A 21,723-nucleotide genomic window follows, 5' to 3' on the forward strand; every position below is an offset into this window, starting at 1 on the left:
TTAATGAGCTACTCTATAATATTTTTGACTGGGATTAGTAAATTAGTTGTGCTTTTCCATGGATGATATGTATATATATATATGACTATTTCGTTGGGATTTAACTTACCACCGAGAGAATTTTGAGGTGGAGGCTCAAATAGGGTAGTCTCTAGTAGCAACCTCTAGTTCCAAACTACATGCCCCCGTAGGTTTCCTTAATATCCAAGCTAGTGGATCCACATATAGCACATGACATGATACAGAGTTTTACATTGACAAGTAGACTATTTCTTCTCGATGTGGGAGTTACATCGATTTCAATGTATAGCTCGCATGGTCTATTGTCGGTTAAAGTTAATATCCCACAAAATAAATTAAGTTGTCTGTAAAGATTTTATGAAGATTTACTCATAATTTTAATATGCATTGACCATGTCATGATATATATGTTATTCTTTAAAGGTTTTAATGTGCTTAGTTTGATCATGCATAACATGTTTTCAATTATATCATTTTATGATCACGCTTCATGTTTTATTGCATTTCCCTCATACTTAGTATATTCCATGTAATAATGCATACTTGTACCTACATTATTTCACTAATGTAGCGCTTGACAATTTCTTTCTCTCCATTTGTGGCTAGTTGATCACTTAGAGATTTGAAGACTTAGTGAGCCCTCATACTTCGAGGATGATGTCGCGCGCCTTTATTGCTTTCTCATGTATTTATGTTTCAGATGTTGTATGTAGTGTACGGGTCACATTCTAACCACTTCATTTGATGTACTAGATGGCTTGTCAAGGCTATGTTAGATTTCTGCATAAATGTCAAACTCTTTTATTCATATAAGATTTCTTGCTTTTCTCTATTATGTTGTGTATATGCATGTCAAGTGTCTTGTGTAAGGCCTCTCGGGGTCTTATACGCAATGTCACACCTAGGGTGTACTTTGGGTTGTGACATCTATGATATTTCGAGTGTTGGTCTAGGTGGTGTATTGATGCAAAAGGGAAGAGTCATAGCCTATGTTTTTGATAGCTAAAGGTACATGAAGAGAAATATGTTTCTCATGATTTGGAGTTAGCGGTTGTGGTCTTTGTCTTGAAACTATGGAGGCATTATCTTTGTGGTGTGCATTGTGAAGTCTACTAATCATCGTAGCCTTAAGTATCTCTTTTCTCAGCCGAATCTGAACATAAATCAGCATAGATAGTTGGAATTGTTGAAGGAATATGACATCACCATTCTTTATCATTCAGGCAAGGTAAACATGGTAGCAGATGCTTTGAGTCGGAAGGCACCTAGTATGGGTAGCCTAGACTTTCTTCAGGCAGAGGAGTGACCTTTGGCTGTAGAAGTTCAATCATTATTTAGATAGTTGGTTCGACTCGATATTTTTGCACCTCACTGTGCTTAGCCTTCGTTGAGGCGAGGTCTATATTGATGGATCAGATTTGTGCCCACTAGTTTGAGGATGACAAGTTGAGAATGATTCAGAACAAAGTGTGAAAGGTGAATCTAAGTCGGTGTCTCTTGATCCAAAGGGGGTTTTGAGAATTTGTGGCCACATTTGTGTTCCTAAACTAGTGGATGGTTTGGTGTGTATGATATTGGAGGAGGCTCATTATTCTAAATACGTTATTCACCCAGGGGTAGCTAAAATGTACCATGATTTGAAGCAACACTATTAGTGGTGTGGTATGAAGAGATATATTGTGTACTTTGTGGCCAAGTGTTTGAATTGTCATCAAGTGAAGTAAGAGCATCAAAGACTGGATGGTATGATGCAAAGGATATCCATCCCTGGGTGAAAGTGGGAGCACATTTCTATGGACTTTGTGACTGAATTACCCTCGACTTTGGGTAAGTTTGATTCTGTTTGGGTTATTGTGGATAGGTTGACCAAGTCGGTTCATTTTATCCCAGTGAAGACTAACTATAATGTGGTGCATTTGGTTAGGATCTACATTCATGAGATTGCTCGGTTGCATGTAGTTCCCATTTCTATCATGTCTGATAGAAGTCACCAATTCACCTCTCATTTATGGAGTTTTATGCAGGAGCGGATAGGACTTCCTACGGTCCGTAGATAGGACTAGATCACATCATCAATAAAATTTTTGTACCTTTTCCTTTCAACTCGACTTTACCAAATTTTGAGGTGTTACAAATGCATTCATCCTCATTCAGCATATCATTGATCATGGAAATATGAGAAAGAAGAGAAATATTGTTTTTTAGAAAGAAAATGAGGTTCCTTACTTATATACTTGACCATGAGCTAGGTGGCAAGTTGATGAGATATTGAGATCATGAGATTGTTATATAGACTGCAAGTCCCTCATGGGTCCTTGTCTGGAAGCTAAAGCTCGGCAAGGTGAATGCGATAGGTTATGCAATGACCTTGGGTCCACCACATCATCTCATTGCATCTCATTGGCCAGCTCATTGTGTTGTGTAACTTTCTTAAATGTTTATTTGAGTATTATATGTATCATTTTATGTTTACTTTATTCGCACTGTCATTATATATATATATATATATATATATATATATATATTTGGCGGCAGTACCTGTGCTAGAATGGGACTTCTTTGTGTGGAAGTGTTTCATAGTTTATTTCTTAAGTCTAATTAGTTGCTTATACGCAGTCGGTCTAACCTACTGCGTACATGTGGATTTTACTCACCCATACTTCTATTATTATTTTGATGCAGATTCTAGTCAGGGCGATCTTCATAGCGGCTGATCTACGATTTATTTTTCCAGAGCATAGATACATATACATTAGCATAATAACAATAAGTTGTTAGCTCTTAGCTAATTTTTGAATTGCTAAAAATAAAGAACCAAATTGAGATGGGAAAATATTTCATGTTTTAGTGGAGAATAAAATAAAGAACCAAACAGAATGTGAAAATATTTCATGCTAAAAATAAAGAACCAAACAGAATGTGAAGTATTCAAATCTGAGGAGTTTTAAGTGAATTTCACCCACTCCATTAGATTTTTAACGGTCTTTACCTAATGGATGGAATTTGTTAATGTTTAGATATTTGAAGGATGTTTTTTTGTTAACTATTGATATCAAAAAAATGTGCTTTAAGTTTAGAGTATAGTTTAAGGATGTTTTTAGTCAAAAACTCTCCACGTTAGCATATCAAGAAAAAGACAATAAATTTTTCCTATTTTGCTTTTTGCATTAATTACTCCTTCCAAATAGTATTTCGTCAAATTTTGACTTGACACACCTATTAATAAAAGGAAAAATTCTTTTGGCCAGAATGGTAATAACATATTTCGCACTATGTTATTTTACCTTTTTGAACATTTTTACCCTTTTAACTTTAATACCTTTTAATAAAAAAATGGAAAAAAATCAGTTTATTTTAAAATAAAATAAAATATTATAGACTTTTTAAATTTCTGGCCAAATTTTCTGTCCATTTAGCATTATCCTTAATAAAATAATAATTGATATAGTAAGTTTCTCATTTTAACCTTATTAATTGATAGGATCTCAAATAGATTTATCACTACATCTTCAAAGACGTTAAGTCACTCTTAATAAATTTAGGGTATAATAAGAAACAAATAATTGTCCTTTCTTGATTTGTCAAAAATGACAATTAAAAGTGAAAATCAAATTAGTAAACATTTAACAAGTAAATATGGACGGAGGGAGTATCTCTAAAAAATTTATTAAAGAGTATATGTCAATTAATATAGATATCATGATAAAAGATGAACTTTATTTACTATTTTTTGAGAGTATGTAATAAAAAGGATCATATTTAAACTTGTACTCTCACAAATAAGTTATATTTGTCACTCATTATACTTTTTCAACAATATTTGTCTTTTTCATCTAACTTTAGGATATTTTTATCTCATTCTTCTCAAAAAAAGTCATATTTACACTTAGTTCGTTAAATCTCCATGCTTCGCCTTTATTTTTCTATGTGGAGCCCACATGTCACATTTTTTCAATTAAATCGATTAATTCATTTAAACTCTTTTAATCTATCTATCCGATCAATAAAAATTAAAATCCAAAAGCTTCATTATTCATGGTGGATATAATTTGACCACTCAAATCTCATTCAAATTAAAATTCAACTTCTATTGTTGCGATAGAATGAAAGAGTTTAAATGAATTACTCTCACCCTAATTATTTGTTCAATTTTTCTTTTTTACCTATCTATTTTGACAAATTAAGAAAGGATAAAAAAAAATTACGCATTATACTCTCAATTAATTAATTTTGAAAAAGGCTGAACTTCTTGAAAATCATAAATTTTTAATTCATTCACTTCATAATTAATAGGGGTAAAATGATTAATTTACTATGTTAATAATTATTTTTTTAATAAGTATGTCAATTTGAAAGTGAACAAGTAATTAGAGACAGAAATTAATAAACTTAATTAAATTTTTTTAAAATGTGATATCTTGAGCTCCAGATGGAAAAATAAAGTTGGGATAGTTCCGTGGTGCGAGGCTGTTTGGTGGAATCCTCGTCCTTTCTCTTACTCTAAGACAAAGACAAAACAAGTTTCAACTTGCAACACTAATGAAGCCAATTCAAAGTTGGTCTTTTCAAGGAGCCTTTTGACGGATCAAACTTTTCTAAGTCCCTTTCCCTTTCATATTCACCCAATCACTTAGGCCCAATTTTCTTGGCACAACTTATTTTATGATGGCGGAATTAGAATTTGAATTTTGTGTTATTTTAAAATGTTTGGAAGATATTTTATTTAATGTGAAAAGTAATGAAACATGGTTAAATTAGACGTGAATTATTACTTTCATCCTTAAATTATTGATAACCTTAAAAATATTCATTTAATTGACTAACTGAATTTAAATACAATCCTAATTTTACAATATAAGTGAAATACACCCTAAATTTTCATCAAATTTAGGGGTGATTCTAATACTTCTCTCGAATTTTGATTAAAAGCCCCATATTCATACAAGAGTTTGAGACAACTTGCTAGATTATGTGACACATCAAAAGTGATCATGGGTGTATCTAAGTTTAGTTAATCAAATAAAGAGTGTTTTTAAGGTTATCAATAGTTTGGGGACGAAACTAATAATTTGCATCAAGTTCATGAGTGTTTTGAATACTTCTTTCTTACTCCCTCTATCCCTAGTTACTTGTCCAAATTTACCTATTTTATTTGTCCCTTTTTACTTGTCCATTTTGACAAATCAAGAAAAGACAATTTTTTTAACCTATACCTTCAATTAATTACTTCTTGAAAATCTTAAAATTTTAATTTATCCACTTCATAATTAATATGGATAAAATGGTCAATTCACTATGTTAATCATTGTTTTCTTAATAGGTGTGTCAATTCAAAAGAGAACAAATAATTAGGAACATGAGGAATATTTATTATTAAGAGTTGAATTCTGATTTTAATTTTTATACATATTTAATATATTGTTTAATAAAAATATAAATATTTAAATTAAAGTTATTAAATTCAGCCTAACTCGTAATATCTCCCAGACTCCTTCTCACAATCTTTCTTCTAGTATTATGGATTGAGCGTCTAACGGACGCGAGCGAATTGAGGAAATATGCACTCTCCAAGAATTTGCCACTTGTAATTTGCCATACCTACCTTTCCTCGTCTTTACTTGAAATTAGATCCTCCCTTCCTTCCTACTTCTTTGCATTTATATTGGCCGCCACTTTTTACTCTATACTCTTTATATATGCCTTGCCAATCACAACTCTATTTTCATCTCAATTTTTTGTGTTACAACTAATTAATCTTCTTCTATTGTTTTATTTGTTGGAAAAAATGGCAACTAATTTGACGCTTACAAGGTTATTGAAACTTGTTGCTGAAAAATTCCCTACCCGCAACGCAATATCTGTTTCGGGAAAATTCATTGTCACGCATGAAAGGCTACAACAACTTATTGAACAAGCCGCGTCTCAACTCGTTGCTGCTGGTATTCAGCCCGGTGATGTGGTCGCTCTCACATTTCCCAATACTATCGAGGTATATTTGCACTCTCAGTATATACAAATTAAATGATGCGCTCTTGTATGCCTAATTGTATTACATGTAACAAATGTGTTTTTTTTCAGTTTGTGATTATGTTTTTAGCTGTGATTCGAGTTCGAGCCACAGCAGCGCCACTGAATTCAGCGTATATGCCCGAAGAGTTCGAGTTTTATTTATCAGATTCCGAGTCTAAACTGTTGCTAATTGCAAAAGAAGGAAATGAGGCAGCTGAAGCAGCGGCTGCAAAGCTCAATATTCCTCGGATTAAGGTGACTCTGCCCAATTCCGATTCCGATGTGTCTCTCAGCCCGAGTAGTCCGCTATCAGATTGTGATTTGGTTTCAGAAATTGTGAATGATCCATCCGATGTTGCACTTTTTCTACATACATCAGGCACCACCAGCAGACCAAAAGGCGTTCCCCTAACACAGCACAATTTAGTATCATCAGTGAACAATATTAAATCGGTTTACAAACTCACTGAATCGGACTCTACAGTGATCGTGTTGCCACTCTTTCATGTTCATGGATTGATTGCAGGTAAATATGACCAAATCGATCAATTAGTACTCGTAATTCATCCAATTCATTTTGACCTTAGCAAATTTTTGAACATTTTATTAATTTGACCGTCTAATTGCAGGATTACTAAGCTCGCTTGGTGCTGGAGGATCCGTAACGCTCCCTGCTTCCGGTAGATTCTCTGCTTCATCTTTCTGGTCTGACATGATCAAGTCCAACGCCACATGGTACACCGCGGTGCCTACCATTCACCAGATCCTATTGGACCGTCATTTCAGCAACCCAGAGTCTTCTTACCCGAGACTCCGGTTCATTAGGAGTTGCAGTGCTGCTCTTGCACCATCCGTATTGGCACGGTTAGAGGAAGCATTTGGTGCGTCTGTTTTAGAGGCATATGCAATGACAGAAGCAACACATTTGATGTGTTCAAATCCATTACCAGAAAATGGTCCACATTTGCCAGGGTCAGTAGGGAAGCCAGTGGGACAAGAATTGGGGATATTGAATGAGAATGGTGTGGTACAAGGGGCTGATGAAAAGGGAGAAATTTGCATTAGGGGTCCAAATGTTACAAAAGGGTATAAGAATAATCCTGAGGCTAATAAATCTGCTTTTCAATTTGGTTGGTTTCATACTGGAGATGTGGGATATTTGGACTCTGATGGATATTTGCATTTGGTTGGAAGGATCAAGGAGTTGATCAACCGTGGAGGTATGTCGATTTCAACTTTATAAAGTTCTTGTTAATATTCAATGTGATTTTGATTGTCTATCAAAGTGCTTCTTTTGAATGCATGATGTTAGTATTGATGTGAAGTATGAACATGCTTTCCTAGAAACATAAGCCACAAAAGTGTCATGTAACTTAATTTTAGCTGATATCTATACCCTTCAACTTTGAGTATATGCTTAAACTTGTATAAAGTTGAACAAACAGACATACATGCCGAATGTTGCATCCAATGTGGCAATTCGCATCCTATGTAGCGTCACGCCGTCCTACCCTAAGTTGCTTGGACTCGGGTGGCGATGTCCGATATGGGTGTGGATCTAGAGGTCGGATCCTCTATGACCTAAATTTTCAGACTTGGGCATACGGGTGCTAGGATTTGGCTAAAAATAGAGTTATAAAACATAAATCATGAGATATTATGTAGAGAACTCGAGGAGAATCTTGGAAGGAGATAAAAGGAAAGGTAGTGGCAATAGAAATTTATATATACAAGGTTTTTCGTTTTCATCAATTTCAATTTATATATAAAAGGAAAGTTTTGATTACAGAAATCATTAAATCTATCCAAAAAAATTCCCTTGAAATTGGTCAAAGTATCCAAAACTGGTTGACCAAATCAGGTACGGATCCCACACCGACACCCACGTCTTGTCAACACGGGTGCGGCATCAAAAGTGAAGAGTCTGAGCAACTTAGGTCCTACATGTATTATGTCACATAAAACATGCGTGTCTACTTGTTCAACTTTGTATAAAGGCAAGTTATATGGTAAGTGTCTAAGGCCAACTTTGAGCATCCTATATGCATACTCAAGTTAGATGACACGTTTTTGTATTACTCCTTTGGATATTAAGTTCAAACTCTTTGTACTTTAAGAAAAACTAGTTTCTCCATTTTAATTTGTTTCCTAGTTTTTTTTAATCCATTTAAAAAAGAACGTCTCTTTCTTCTTTTAGCAACTCTTTAGTTCTAATTTTTTACATGATATGTTTAAGACCACTAAATTAAATGGTATTTTGATACATTTGATGGAGTATCTTTAATTTAGGATCACAAGATTAAAAATAATTATTTTCTTAAACTTCATGTCAAGTCAAAACAAAATCAAAAAATTAAAACAAAGGGAGCTAAATAGTGGTTTTACGGCTAAGGCTTTCCAAATATATTTTAAAAGTTTTATTCATAAAGATGTATTGGAATGAAATAAACTCAAATAGAAAGGAATAAATACCAAAGATTCATAGATGTAAGGTGGACAAATATAGGCATTAAGACATAGTTAATTGATTGATCTATTTGATAGAAAAAGTTTTGTTTCCATAGTAAATTTTATTTGAAAATATTTAAAGGTCAATGTCCCAATTGTACATAAGAAATGAAATGCATTATTGACTTCTCTTTTTAAACTTTTTTTAAAATTCTGGAGAATATTTTAGTAGGACATTAGAATGGACCGTCTATCTATTAGTAGTATTTTTTTTTGTATCGACTGTTTTTAGGCAAATGTGTGGTTGCCATCAAACTTGGCTTGCAACGCCCTTTTATTATTAGGTAGGATGTAACAGCTTACTTAGAGCCTTTCTCCATCGTAATTTTCATTATTTGCCCAATTTTTGGTTTGTGATATTGACATCTCCTCTTTCAACTATTCCATAATGTCTTTTTCCAAAATCTAAACATAGCTTCCGCCAGCCTGCCTTGAAAATTAAGTAGACCCTAAGGTGTCAGCAGAATAATACAAAAATGAAATTAGGAAAATGTTGAAAAGTATAAACTATATTATCATAATTAACTGCGATATTACATGTCTAAACGCTTACTTAAACCCTTTCGACCACCTCATGAACAGTTTCTGATATGCAATTTTCCATCTTACAATTTTCAGGGGAAAAGATATCTCCAATTGAAGTGGATGCAGTCCTTGTTTCTCATCCGGAGATTGCTCAGGGTGTTGCTTTCGGAGTTCCTGATGACAAGTATGGTGAAGAGGTAACAAAATGACCTCAATTTCTGGGGGAAACATATCACCTATTGAAGAAAACTTCATTTTCTGCCATGTATAATATAGTCTAATTCAGATACCCTTCATGTTTCACAGATAAACTGTGCTGTCATTCCACGCGAAGGGTCAAAGATAGACGAAGGAGATGTGTTGGGATTTTGCAAGAAAAATCTAGCAGCCTTTAAGGTCCCCAAAAAGGTGTTCATGACTGATTCTCTTCCAAAAACTGCAACTGGAAAAATTCAACGACGACTTGTTGCAGAGCACTTCCTTGCACAGATCTCAACTGCTAAAGTGCCTAAGTTCGGAGCTTGAAAATAATACTATCATCTCTCAAATAATTATTATTATTAACATATTATTTTTGCTGGCAATATTATTTTTTGTAGGCACATTAAAAGTTGTTAAACACTGTTATTTTTACAATGAATTTTTGTTAAGACTTGTACAATTTAAAGTGTAAGAAAGCTGTCTATAGCAGACAGTAGTAATAAACTTTACAACATATCCTGAAACTTGAACTGCTCTCTATAGCTTTTAGCTGAGCTTGTTGCAATTTCCAATATGACCACAAAGATGATAAACACTAGACAGTTATAATCAAAGTAAAAATGGTATGTTGCTCAAGAAATAAAATCATTTACCCATTCTGATGAATTTCATCTAGAACTAGATTCAATATTGCAGGCATATGAAGCATTACCAACTAAAATGCAAAGGAATCAATAATTGTGCCACCAAGGTAGCCAAACAGCACAAAGTTCCAAACCACAAAACAAAAATAGAAAGCTTAACATCACTACTATATAACTGCACTCAAAATTCTCCACAGCCTGAACTCATTAAGATTCTAGTGGTTCATCCTCCTCATCTTCATAGTCATAACCTTCCTCTTCAGCTGTTGCATCTTGATATTGCTGGTACTCAGAAACTAAATCGTTCATGTTGCTTTCAGCCTCAGTAAACTCCATCTCATCCATACCTTCTCCAGTGTACCAATGCAAGAAAGCCTTTCTTCGGAACATAGCTGTAAACTGCTCACTGACCCTACGGAACATCTCCTGAATAGAGGTGGAGTTACCAATGAAAGTTGAGGCCATCTTCAGACCAGTAGGAGGGATGTCACAGACTGTTGACTTTACATTGTTAGGGATCCACTCAACAAAATAGGAAGAGTTCTTGTTCTGCACATTAATCATTTGTTCATCGACTTCCTTGGTGCTCATCTTTCCACGGAACATAGCTGAAGCAGTCAAATATCGACCATGACGAGGATCAGCAGCACACATCATATTCTTTGCATCCCACATCTGCTGTGTTAGCTCAGGAACAGTCAATGCTCGATATTGCTGCGACCCACGAGAAGTGAGCGGAGCAAATCCAACCATGAAGAAATGCAACCGAGGGAATGGGATGAGGTTAACAGCAAGCTTGCGGAGATCAGAGTTGAGTTGACCAGGGAAACGGAGACAGCAAGTTACACCACTCATGGTGGCAGAAATCAAATGGTTTAGGTCCCCAACTGAGGCAAACATCATCCATCAGTAAATAAATCAACAAAATCCATATTAATGATAATGATTCATGTAATAGAACTCATTTTCATGCCCCAATTTAGGACTGAGTGTGATTTCCAAACCAACTAAAGGGCAAAAAAGGACAAGCACTAATACGTAGTGATAATAAAACAGAATCATACACAATCAAAAAGTTTTTGGACATAATGTTGACTGTAAAGAAATGCAAATATTCTAAAATAAGTAGTTGAATCAACTGAACAGTAATACATATAAAAATTCCAACACATAAATAAAAGAATGTCACCTCATCCTCCCTCAGCTTATTGCAATTTAATTATTTTAAGTCAAGAATAGATGATAAAACTAACACAACATGAAAATTTAACACACAACTATCAGGATGCATTTAGTAAGAAAAAAACAGCTAACTGAGAAGAGGTGCAACTTACAGCTCGGAGTAGTAAGTTTGAGAGTTCGGAAGCAAATGTCATAAAGAGCTTCATTATCCAACACCATACACTCATCTGCATTCTCAACAAGCTGGTGAACAGAAAGAGTAGCATTATAGGGCTCAACAACTGTGTCTGAAACTTTGGGGGAAGGGAACACAGAGAAAGTAAGCATCATTCTATCTGGGTACTCCTCCCTGATCTTAGATATAAGGAGTGTTCCCATTCCTGATCCAGTTCCACCTCCTAAAGAGTGAGCAACCTGGAAACCTGAAACCAAAACAAAATCCATATTCATTTGCTTAACATATCAGATTACTAACAAGTTGAAAAGGTATTTTACATTGAGCTCAAAATGCTTTCACAAGATGTAAGAAAAAGGTAGCCAGCCCAATCTTTTACTCATTTAGAGGGTAACAGAACAAATCAAATTTAGATCATGGACTCTCATTCAAGCAGGGTCTAAGTTGCTAAACTTCAAATTGCATTCATGTACTTTGTTATGGACCAAAAATAAGAGATAAACCAAGCAAAGAGGTTTCAAGCAATTGCAGCAACCATGATCATATAGCCATTAGGAGAAACAATAATCAACCTGAATACATTGTTAAGTACCTTATAACTCAATTATTTTCAATAAACTAGCATATTTGCCAAATAGACACAAATTTTCTTTGCTGAATGAAAGTTGTTCTAGTAAAAAATTGAACTAAAACACATTGTCCTTCATACGCGCAAACAAAGAAACCTAAGTTCACATCAAAGCGCTCATTCAAAGAGATACTGTATCTCTAAACTCCAAGAAAATGCACTCCTGAAGCACAATAAACAATCTATTTCAAATTACTAGAGATAAATATACATAATAACAAAACACCACCAGAATGAAAGTGTTCTGTGACATTTCACTCAATTGTTTACTATAAGCAGCGCATTGATTTAGTAAAATCGAATTCAAACGCGATGACTTTAATAAACACTAATCCTACCAGAAATTCAAGAAATCAAAGAGGACACATAAAACATAACGACTGAAACATGTATAAAAAAAACTAAACAGTGAAATTGTTAGATCAAGGGAATTGACTCTACTAGACTTGTCAAGTACCTTGTAAACAGTCACAATTCTCAGCCTCCTTCCTCACAACATCAAGCACCGAGTCGATAAGCTCCGCTCCCTCAGTATAATGTCCCTTCGCCCAGTTGTTACCAGCACCTGACTGGCCAAAAACGAAGTTATCAGGCCTGAAAATCTGACCAAAAGGTCCAGATCTGACACTATCCATAGTTCCCGGCTCCAAATCCATGAGGACGGCGCGTGGAACAAACCTTCCACAGCTTGCTTCATTGTAGTACACGTTCAGTCGCTCCAATTGAAGATCACTGTCTCCTTGATACCTTCCGCTGGAATCAATGCCGTGCTCGGCACAGATAACTTCCCAGAACTTAGCTCCGATTTGGTTTCCACATTGACCTCCTTGAATGTGCAAAATCTCACGCATTCTTGCTGATGAACTTTGGAGTGACTTTTTGTAGGAGAGAGGGTATAGGGTTTAACTGGTGAAGAGAGAATTTGATTTTTGGAGAAATGCCACACAGAAGAGGGAGAGTATATATATTGGAGAGTCGCGAGTAAACGGAGCTTCTTCGCCGTTAACTGTAACCATGTCAGAATTTTTTTGTTTTAGGGGATATTATATCATATTTTATTTTAGTCTATTTAAAATTTTTGCAGTATTTCAATTTCATCTTTTTATCGTGATATTTTTAACACCACAAAATTAAAGTATATTTTGATATATTTAATATAATTTTAATTTAAAACCTTGAATATTTTTTTTACTTAATTTCGTGTCTAAGAGTATTTGTTTAAAAATAAAGAAGCTGGGATATCAGAATCATGGCGCTTGTATAGGTGTTGTATGTACGCAGTAATTTATAACGTGAAAGATGGCACGTGATTAGGAAACACGTCATATACTTTTAAATAAAAATCTATTTTTCCATAGTACGCAGATATTTAGGGATCGAAACAAATACTACTACTTGTAGAGTTGTATCCTAGATAGATAAAAATAATAATCTCCTATTTTATATTTGGTTTAAGGGTTGTTTTTTCATATCATAATAGTTGTAGTAACTTTAGTTTGCGTTGTTATGCTTTCAATAATTTTGTCTTTCATTTTTTACTCTCGTTATTTTCTTCTTCAAGTTATATTATATTATTTTAATTGAATCGAAGATCTATCGAAATCACTTTTCAATAGAAAATAAGATTTGGGTACACATGACATTATTCTTATGCTTTGAGAATTGTCATTTTATATTAGGGGAATTGTGAGTGACGGCGTTTGACGTAACCATGTGGACTGTGGAGAGGGTGGCCTACATATATAGATCCCAAACTTGGTTTTCACTCTTAACAACTGGAAAATGAAAAGGACTTTTGTCAGAACAATCCCCATGTTGCTTGTTGCAATGCCAACTCTCATAGAGAGATGACAAGGAGTAATCAACTATGGCCCATTCATCACCAACATGGGTTGTGATATACTGGTGGGAGTGATTCACCTTTAATCAAAGATCTCGGGTTCAAGCCTTGGGTATGGAGAAAATTTTGTTGGGAGCTCCACCCCCAAATGGGCCCTACAGAGCGCGATTCGGATTTAGTCGAAGCTCCAATGTGGACTCCAAACACCGGGTGAAAAACAAAAAAAAAAGGCTCATCCATCATTAAACATTTGTCATGAAGCAAACAATTCTCTCTCTCCCTAATTTGGTAACCCCTTATTTAAGCAATAAATTAAATTACTTTCTCTCATTTGCATAAAAAATTTTCATACCCGATTAAATTTAGATTTGTGTGAGAAGTCTTGTATGAAAAGATAAAGCATTTTTTAATAAAAAAACGATAATGTATTCAGCAGATTTGAACTCCAAACTTCTGGCTAAAAAAAATTCTTATGCATATTATATACACAACAAAACCACTCCACGCTTCTTTTTTATTACACACCTTATCCTCCAAATATGAGTGCGTAAAATATCAGGGCAGACTCTATGGTAGGTCAGTATGTCTCCCAAAATTTATCAAGAATAAATTAAGTGTTATAAACAGTATGACATTTTGTTATATGTTCTCTTTGTGTAAAAAAAAAATCTAGTTTGATTTAGCAGGGAGTTTAAAAAAAAATTGTGGTCCTAAATTAAAATTATGTCACGTGAATAACTGAATTTTTTTTTTGTAAACAGGCTTAAAAGAAAAATAAATCATTCTTTTTTAATCGGAGGGGGAGGAGTATTGATTTATTCTCTTTTAATCTTTTTCAGAAATCAAAAAACATTATTTTGTACTCTCTTTCTTCAAAAAAAATCCTTTTTTGTATATATGTAATAATTTTTTATATTGTTACAACTGTTTACTTGGTTGGTTTTATGATTAGTTAGTTGTTAGTTACTTTCCAAAAAGTCATGTGTTTCAAAAAATTAACTCATTATCAATTTATCTTTATAGTTGATTGGTTACCAAACAAACTATTAGTTTATCGCTTATCCAATATTTTTCAATAGATAATTAGAAAATAGTTTATGAGACAACTTTAATTTCTACATAACTTCTTGGAGGAAGAATTCATGTACTACTTAAAGAAACATTTCCTCAATAAAATGTTATGTAGAGGTGGTTAATGGTTATATTATTTTAAACTTTTGGATAATGATGATTTGCATAATTACTTAATATAGTATTAAAGCTAGCTTGTCGAGTTCACTAGTTAGAGTCCCACCATCACCTATCAATAAAACGTCTCCATGTTCTTAATCAATGAAGATTGAAGGCATATATAAATTAGAAACCTAATAAATTTTCCACTTTTTAATAGTTTATTAAGAATCGCTTGGTCGGAGGTATTAGAAAATAATCATATACATAATTCGATAGTTTTTATCCTTCGTTTGGTTTGCATTTTCGTTTTCAATATAACTTGTCATGTTTATAATGGAAATTATATAATGACGAGATTATTTAGTAAATATAATTTTATTTTTCATAAATGTTTGGTTCAGTGGATTTACATAGGATATAGGATGGTATAATATAAAATATATGTCTGATTTTATACACGAAATAAGGTGAGATATAAAAAATTATTTTCAATTTCAACCTTGATTTTTTCCTTTAAGATTTTGGCAGAAAGAATTGGAGAGAGTCGTATTTATCATTTTGATGTTTTATCCCAAGTTTATTATATAACATTGATTCTTGTATAAACATAATAATACCACAATTGTGGTCTAACAATCCCGAGATTGCTACTTTAGAAACCAAAAGCTTAACCAAATATGAAATAAAATAATCTTAAATTTTATTTCTAAATTTTTATTATTTGTTTATCTCACAAACCAAATAATCTTTTATTTTTTAGTAACTTATACATTAATCTACATATTATTTTATGTAATAATGGATAAAGTATGGATGAATTAATCTTTATAGAAGAATTCATATATAATTGTATATTACTTCTCTTTTGTTCCAATTTACGTGTCACCGTTAAAATTTTGAGAGTCAATTCAAATTTTTTTTACCGGAATTTCATTATATTCCTTTTAAATATTTTTAAATTGTTAATTATTGTGATTTATAATATTTTTTTACATAGTTTTTTATAAAAAAATTATTTCAAAAAAACTTAAAATTTATATGTTTGAATTTCAATTGTGTCACATAAATTAGGAGTGAAGATTATTTTTTCATTAATGATCCACGAATTAAACGACCCTTGAGCTCATAAAGGGACATTTCATATACATCATCTTAATTATTTTCTTGTAGTATCTGCCTCCTTTTATATATACTTGATGACTACCTACAATTGTCTTCCTATTTTATTTTATTTGCTCCTATTTCATTGTCCTATCAATAATGCTTAGATGTTGACATCTTATCTCCACAAAATTGATTAAATCACGAACCGTGTGTTTTTCCCATATGTGGTGAGAATATGGATTGCCCATATTTAGTCTGCTCTAAAAGAGGTTGAAATTGTCTACTAGTGTTTTTAGGTTGGAATTTGGTGATTTGTAAAGTTGATATTAACTTTTTTTCCTCGTATATTGTTTTTAGTTAAGGCCATCAAGTTTTGCACTACAAATTGCAATGCGTCCAAAACGTCATGTTTGAACAAATTGAATATATATATATGTCAAGATAGTTTTATAATTAAAATTTCATGGCAATGTTATATAATTCGCTGTGTAAGTGAAACTTGGGATAGTATTGTAAAATTCTATAATTGAGCTTAGCAATCGGGGATGTATTGTAAAATCAAAATGTATAGGTTTGTTATTGTGTTCATGATTACAATTTTGAATTACCTAAGTGGATCACACTTTGATTTTTGCTCGTCCTCAAGAAAATATAAAACTTATCTCAATAAGTCAAGCCTAGGGAGCGACACCACTTTGATTGATACTAACAATTAGGTCTTTTAGCAACATACAACATCAAATATATAGTATACTTCATGATCATCATGCATGATATACAAATTAACCCAATCAAATGAAAAAATTCTAACCTTTTAGCCTCATAGACAAACTCCAACTCATCAAATTTCGTTCACCTAGTTTAATGTTGGTTAGGAGACGAGTAGGTTAAATGTAATGACCCTCAAGGTGGTTTCGTATTTTTTACTTATTTTTTCTAGTGCGACCCTCTCCATAGCTTTGAATTGGTATTTATTACTTGTGGAAATGCGTGGTTTGATTTCTGAGGTGATTGAATGAGTTTTTTTTGGAGTTTTTGAGATTTGGAAGTTTAGAACTTAAAAAGTTTGACCAAAGTCAATATTTGATATTGGTGAGGTTGGATCCGAGTTTTGATTGTTCCACTAGGTACACCTGGTGATTTTTGGCCTAAGTGGAAGTTTGGCTCAATTTTCGAGGCTTTCAGGGGTGTTTTGGTTATGTGGTTGGATTTTAAATTTTTCTGAACTCTTGAGTTGACTTCGGTCAACTTTTGATTTGAACAATCTTGGAATGTATTTTGACAATTCCAACATGTCCAAAATGTGTGTTTACGATTGATTTGCACAATTGATTTATATTAGGGGGTTCCAAATGAGTTTCGGGGTCCGTTTTGGGTTTTTGGTTGAGTTTGAAATTGTTGATATTGTGCCAAACACCCTTCTACGTCATCGCAAGACACCCTTCACGTTTGCAATGAAATTTGGGAGTTCTAAAGCTTAGATTTATGGGATATACAAAGATTCTTTGTAGGGGTAAGTGTCTAACCCTTCTTTTGGTAATTGCCCAATGATTCTTCGTTAATTTCATCAAATTATCGCGAGTAAAAAATGAATCTTTTTGGAACTTTCCCCCAAAGTTTTAAGAAAGTGTAAATTGATGATTTGAGATCAAATTTGAATTCCGTTTATGAAGAAATTTTATATGTGAGTTCCTTATCTAACGGGTAAAATGATTTCGAAAGAATTTTTTATTTCGTCACCCGATTCTTACGATTGACTTTTTGACCCAAACTTCTATACTAAGATATGAGTATTAATGGACTTGTATTCATGTGTAGAGTATGATTTTGATAGATTGGAAGTGTTCTGAGACTAATTATATTTCAACTAATTTAAAATATATATTGATTTGAAATTGGTTTATTAATTGTTTCAAGTGAAATGTTTTTTTTTTGCCTGAAATTAATGCCTAATTATAATTTTGACTTTCAATACTTTTTCTCAACTTCAACTTTAATTATATATTTTTTTCCAATTTCAATCAAATAACAAAGGTGTCCTTAAAATGAAACCAAAGAAACCCTTTAAAATTTTATACAAGAAAAAGAAAAGTCGTAGTAATATAGAAGTCAATATGAAAAGGCGAAGAGGAGAAGCTATAGTACTAGGAATGAGTTTGAATCAATTTAGTAGCTTTTGCTTAAATTTTGTATTTATATTAGAAAATTTGTTATAACTTAGTAACTAAAATGAGCTATAATTTGATTACAAATTAATTTTAAACTTAAAAACTTGGGAAAAGGGTCTGAAAAATACTTCAACTTTGGCTGAAATTGTTGTTACGACACCAAACTTTATGGAGGACATTTTACGCCCTGCACTATTTAATAGTGTATTTTAAAGGTATATATATACCCATGTGGACACGTTACTATTTACAATGATGCAGTATTTATGATGTCCACGTGAACACATATATACTTTTAAAATACACTATTAAATAGTGCAGGGATAAAAGGTCCTCCATAAAGTTTGATATCGTAACAACAATTTCAGTCAAAATTGGAAAAAAATTCAGACCTTTTACCCTAAAAACTTCAAATTTTGTCTTTAGTTATAGCTTAGAGTATGTTACTTTCGATAAATGACTTGGTGGAATCAGGAATGGAGTGACTGATCACATAAAAGGAATGTTCACTCCCTAATCATCAAGAGGCTACTTGCGACAATAGCATTAGGTCCTAGAATGAAAATCATTGGATGGAAAAATGAGTGATTGGATGTGAGAGTGGGTGGGGGGAGTCCGTGGCACGATCGTTTGGAAGTGTGATGGCATGACATGAGGGAAGGAAGAAACAGAGTTAAGACGTGGTGGACATGACATGCCAAAATTGTCAACCCTTTATTCAATATTCTCTTCCTTTTTATATACATTGAAAAAACATGCATATGCAAATCAGTCTCCTCTATCTCTCTTACAGATTCAAGGATCTCTCCTGCAACACCACATCATGGTATATATCTTTCACTCAATCTCACTACTTAGCTTAATTAATTAATTTCGATTTCATATTATATCATACATTTTTGGTGCTTGCTCTTGGGAATCCTTCATGTAAATTAAGAGAATACTAGTACTACTTATAAACAGGGGAAAAGCCATATACGAAATGAAACAAATTCGTTTATCATGTATAAATAGTGTAATTTTTCGCGGGAGGGGACTAATGTGGTGGTGACTCTGTTTTGACATATTAATGAATGCAGGCGAATGCTGCATCTGGAATGGCTGTGCATGACGAATGTAAGCTGAAATTTTTGGAACTAAAAGCAAAGAGAATCTACAGGTTCATCATTTTCAAAATTGACGCCCAACAAGTGGTTGTGGAGAAGCTTGGAAACCCCGAAGAAACCTACGAAGATTTCACTAACGCTCTGCCTGCAGATGAATGCCGATATGCTGTCTTTGATTTCGACTTCGTTACTAATGAAAATTGCCAGAAAAGCAAGATTTTCTTCATTGCCTGGTACACTACACTATTTATGAATTTAAGTTACATCAATTGATTACCAATGTTATGTTGTATATTCGGATAAACTGACATGGATTAATTTTAGGTCTCCCGACACATCAAAGGTTAGGATGAAGATGGTGTACGCGAGTTCAAAGGACAGATTCAAGAGAGAAATAGATGGAATTCAAGTTGAATTGCAAGCAACAGATCCTAGTGAAATGAGCCTTGACATTATAAAAGCGCGAGCACTTTGAATCTCATCATATCCGTCTCCAAGCCGATGCGCTATGCTGTTGTATTTTAGTGTTTTCCCTATTTGATTATGTTCCTAGTCATAAGCTTATCTCTGTGTTACTTCCATTTTCATCAGCCTGATCATTTCTGGATATTCTTTTGTTTTTCCCCCCTAAATGAAACATCAGATTGTGATCTCATTCATTTCAATTTCTATTGTATAACTTGCGCGTAAGAGACGCATAGAGAATTTTTCTTCATTTCACAATTCAAACTGTCCTGTTCTATATTACATTGACGCGGTGTACCAACAGCATTTGCCAGCAAGTCTGAAGACAAGCTTTCCAATTTTCATTACAAATTATAATTAGTGAATAGATGCAATGAAAGAATAACTGAGAATGTGAAAATGAATACTTCATTTCGCTTGCATTGTTATTGAGTTAATATCTCAAATGGTCACTCAATTTATACTTCTTTTCACAGAAAGTCACTCAACTTTCATTTATAAGCTCAAAGTCACTCAACTATGAATTTTTCTCACAGAAAGTCACTCAACTAATAGTTCTTTTCCTAGAAAGTCATTCAACTTTCTTTTATAACTTCAAAGTCACTCAACTATGAATATTTAACCTACAAAGTCACTTTATGTGAAAAGAAGCATTAGTTGAGTGACCATATGAGATATTAACTCCATTGTTCTTCTTTCCCTTTAAATGAGTTGTGTAAGAAATGTGATCACAATCATAGAAAGTAATATATAGCTCTTGGTACCAACCATATTCTAGCAACAAACTGAAGCTGCAAGATAAATGATTCCACCCATGGAAGAGAGTAAGGTTCAAACACCATTAGATTCAGTTGCGGAATCAGGATTTTCACATTCCTAATAATGAAACCTGGGATGTTGAGGTGCATTTTGAATGCCCTGGACCACTGAGCTAACCTTTTACATGTTGTTCAAGAGATTCAAAATTTGTATACGTACATAAGCACATAAAATCTACCTTATATATATAGTGTGTATTTTTTTTTTTGCTGAGATGGTTCGGGTGAACAACCCTCCTATCCCGCTAGATTAACCTCTGATAAGATCTCCTTAACTAGTTTGTACAACCAGCAGGGTCATGCAGCTACCAACGTTTAGCAGGTATACTTCCAAGTTCTTTGAAGAAAAAGTACAAAAAAAACTCCCAAATGAAATACACAAATTAAGACCCCTTTTTTAGCTTTCAAATTAATATGTTTGAAATTGTTGGTGATTTGAGCATTTTAATATTATTTATTTATTTTTGTTATTTTATTTTTAACCGCAATTTATTATATTTATGTATATTACACCAACGGAAAGTTTTGTAAATATACAACAATTACGAAATATTTACCCATGACTAGCCTTTAATCATATTTAGAAGTTGGTTTTTGAGTGGGCGTGGTTGAAATTCGTCGGAAACACTTGGACAAAGCTATATACAAAATTAAATGAAGATTGGAGGTGCTTTGGACTGGTTTGGAATCAAAATTCAAACTTAAGATCGACCTCTAAAACATAGCTACGACAATGTATATGGTCTATATTATTCAATATCATATATATTTATGGATATAACGTGCATATATATATATATATATATATATATATATGACTCTAATCATGATTGAAATTATGATTTGGTATTCCAAATCATGTTTTTTTTAGAATTTGAAATTTGAAATTATGATCCCAAATTACATGTGCCCAACGTTGATTGTGAATCATGACTTCATATGGCATGTCCAAACACGAATTTAATGTGCAAACTAGAAAAAGAGAAAGCGAACATTAAAAAGAGCCCAACCAAGATCAAATCGATGACCTCTTGATTTGCAATCAAATGTTTTACCACTAGGGTAAGAACCCTTAATGTTACAAGAGCATTATACTTTCAATGCTGATCAGAACCATGATTTCATAAGGCATTCCAAACACAAGCTTAATATGCAA

General features: G+C 33.2%; 3 protein-coding genes across 3 annotated transcripts; 2 read left to right on the forward strand and 1 right to left on the reverse strand.

The window, feature by feature from the left end:
* Positions 1-5,510: 5,510 nt before the first annotated feature.
* On the forward strand, positions 5,511-9,794 carry LOC102596399 (oxalate--CoA ligase). The gene is made up of 5 exons (XM_006363254.2): positions 5,511-6,010; positions 6,100-6,556; positions 6,660-7,250; positions 9,157-9,260; positions 9,370-9,794. The coding sequence occupies exons 1-5, from the start codon at positions 5,807-5,809 to the stop codon at positions 9,586-9,588; spliced, it is 1,575 nt and encodes a 524-aa protein (XP_006363316.1). The 5' UTR covers positions 5,511-5,806; the 3' UTR covers positions 9,589-9,794.
* A 171-nt stretch (positions 9,795-9,965) lies between these two features.
* LOC102577679 (uncharacterized) lies at positions 9,966-12,817 on the reverse strand. Its single transcript, NM_001287882.1, is given in 3 exon segments — positions 9,966-10,795; positions 11,243-11,512; positions 12,351-12,817. Coding segments are annotated over 3 exon segments (1,344 nt in total). The 5' UTR covers positions 12,745-12,817; the 3' UTR covers positions 9,966-10,115.
* A 6,142-nt stretch (positions 12,818-18,959) lies between these two features.
* LOC102597057 (actin-depolymerizing factor 7) lies at positions 18,960-19,987 on the forward strand. Its single transcript, XM_006363256.2, has 3 exons — positions 18,960-19,004; positions 19,258-19,517; positions 19,609-19,987. Exons 1-3 carry the CDS (start codon positions 19,002-19,004, stop codon positions 19,757-19,759), a joined length of 414 nt encoding a protein of 137 aa, XP_006363318.1. The 5' UTR covers positions 18,960-19,001; the 3' UTR covers positions 19,760-19,987.
* Positions 19,988-21,723: the final 1,736 nt, after the last annotated feature.

This window comes from Solanum tuberosum, unplaced genomic scaffold (genome assembly GCF_000226075.1).
Source record: "Solanum tuberosum cultivar DM 1-3 516 R44 unplaced genomic scaffold, SolTub_3.0 scf00432, whole genome shotgun sequence".
Taxonomy (NCBI): Eukaryota; Viridiplantae; Streptophyta; class Magnoliopsida; order Solanales; family Solanaceae; genus Solanum; species Solanum tuberosum.

Excerpts from the sequence above, each read along its gene's own strand:
- LOC102596399 (XM_006363254.2), top strand. The coding sequence starts at position 5,807 with ATGGCAACTAATTTGACGCTTACAAGGTTATTGAAACTTGTTGCTGAA. Across the intron at positions 6,557-6,659 it reads TGTTCATGGATTGATTGCAG|GATTACTAAGCTCGCTTGGT; the intron begins GTAAATATGACC and ends GTCTAATTGCAG. Across the intron at positions 9,261-9,369 it reads ATGACAAGTATGGTGAAGAG|ATAAACTGTGCTGTCATTCC; the intron begins GTAACAAAATGA and ends CATGTTTCACAG.
- LOC102597057 (XM_006363256.2), top strand. Across the intron at positions 19,518-19,608 it reads AAGATTTTCTTCATTGCCTG|GTCTCCCGACACATCAAAGG; the intron begins GTACACTACACT and ends GATTAATTTTAG.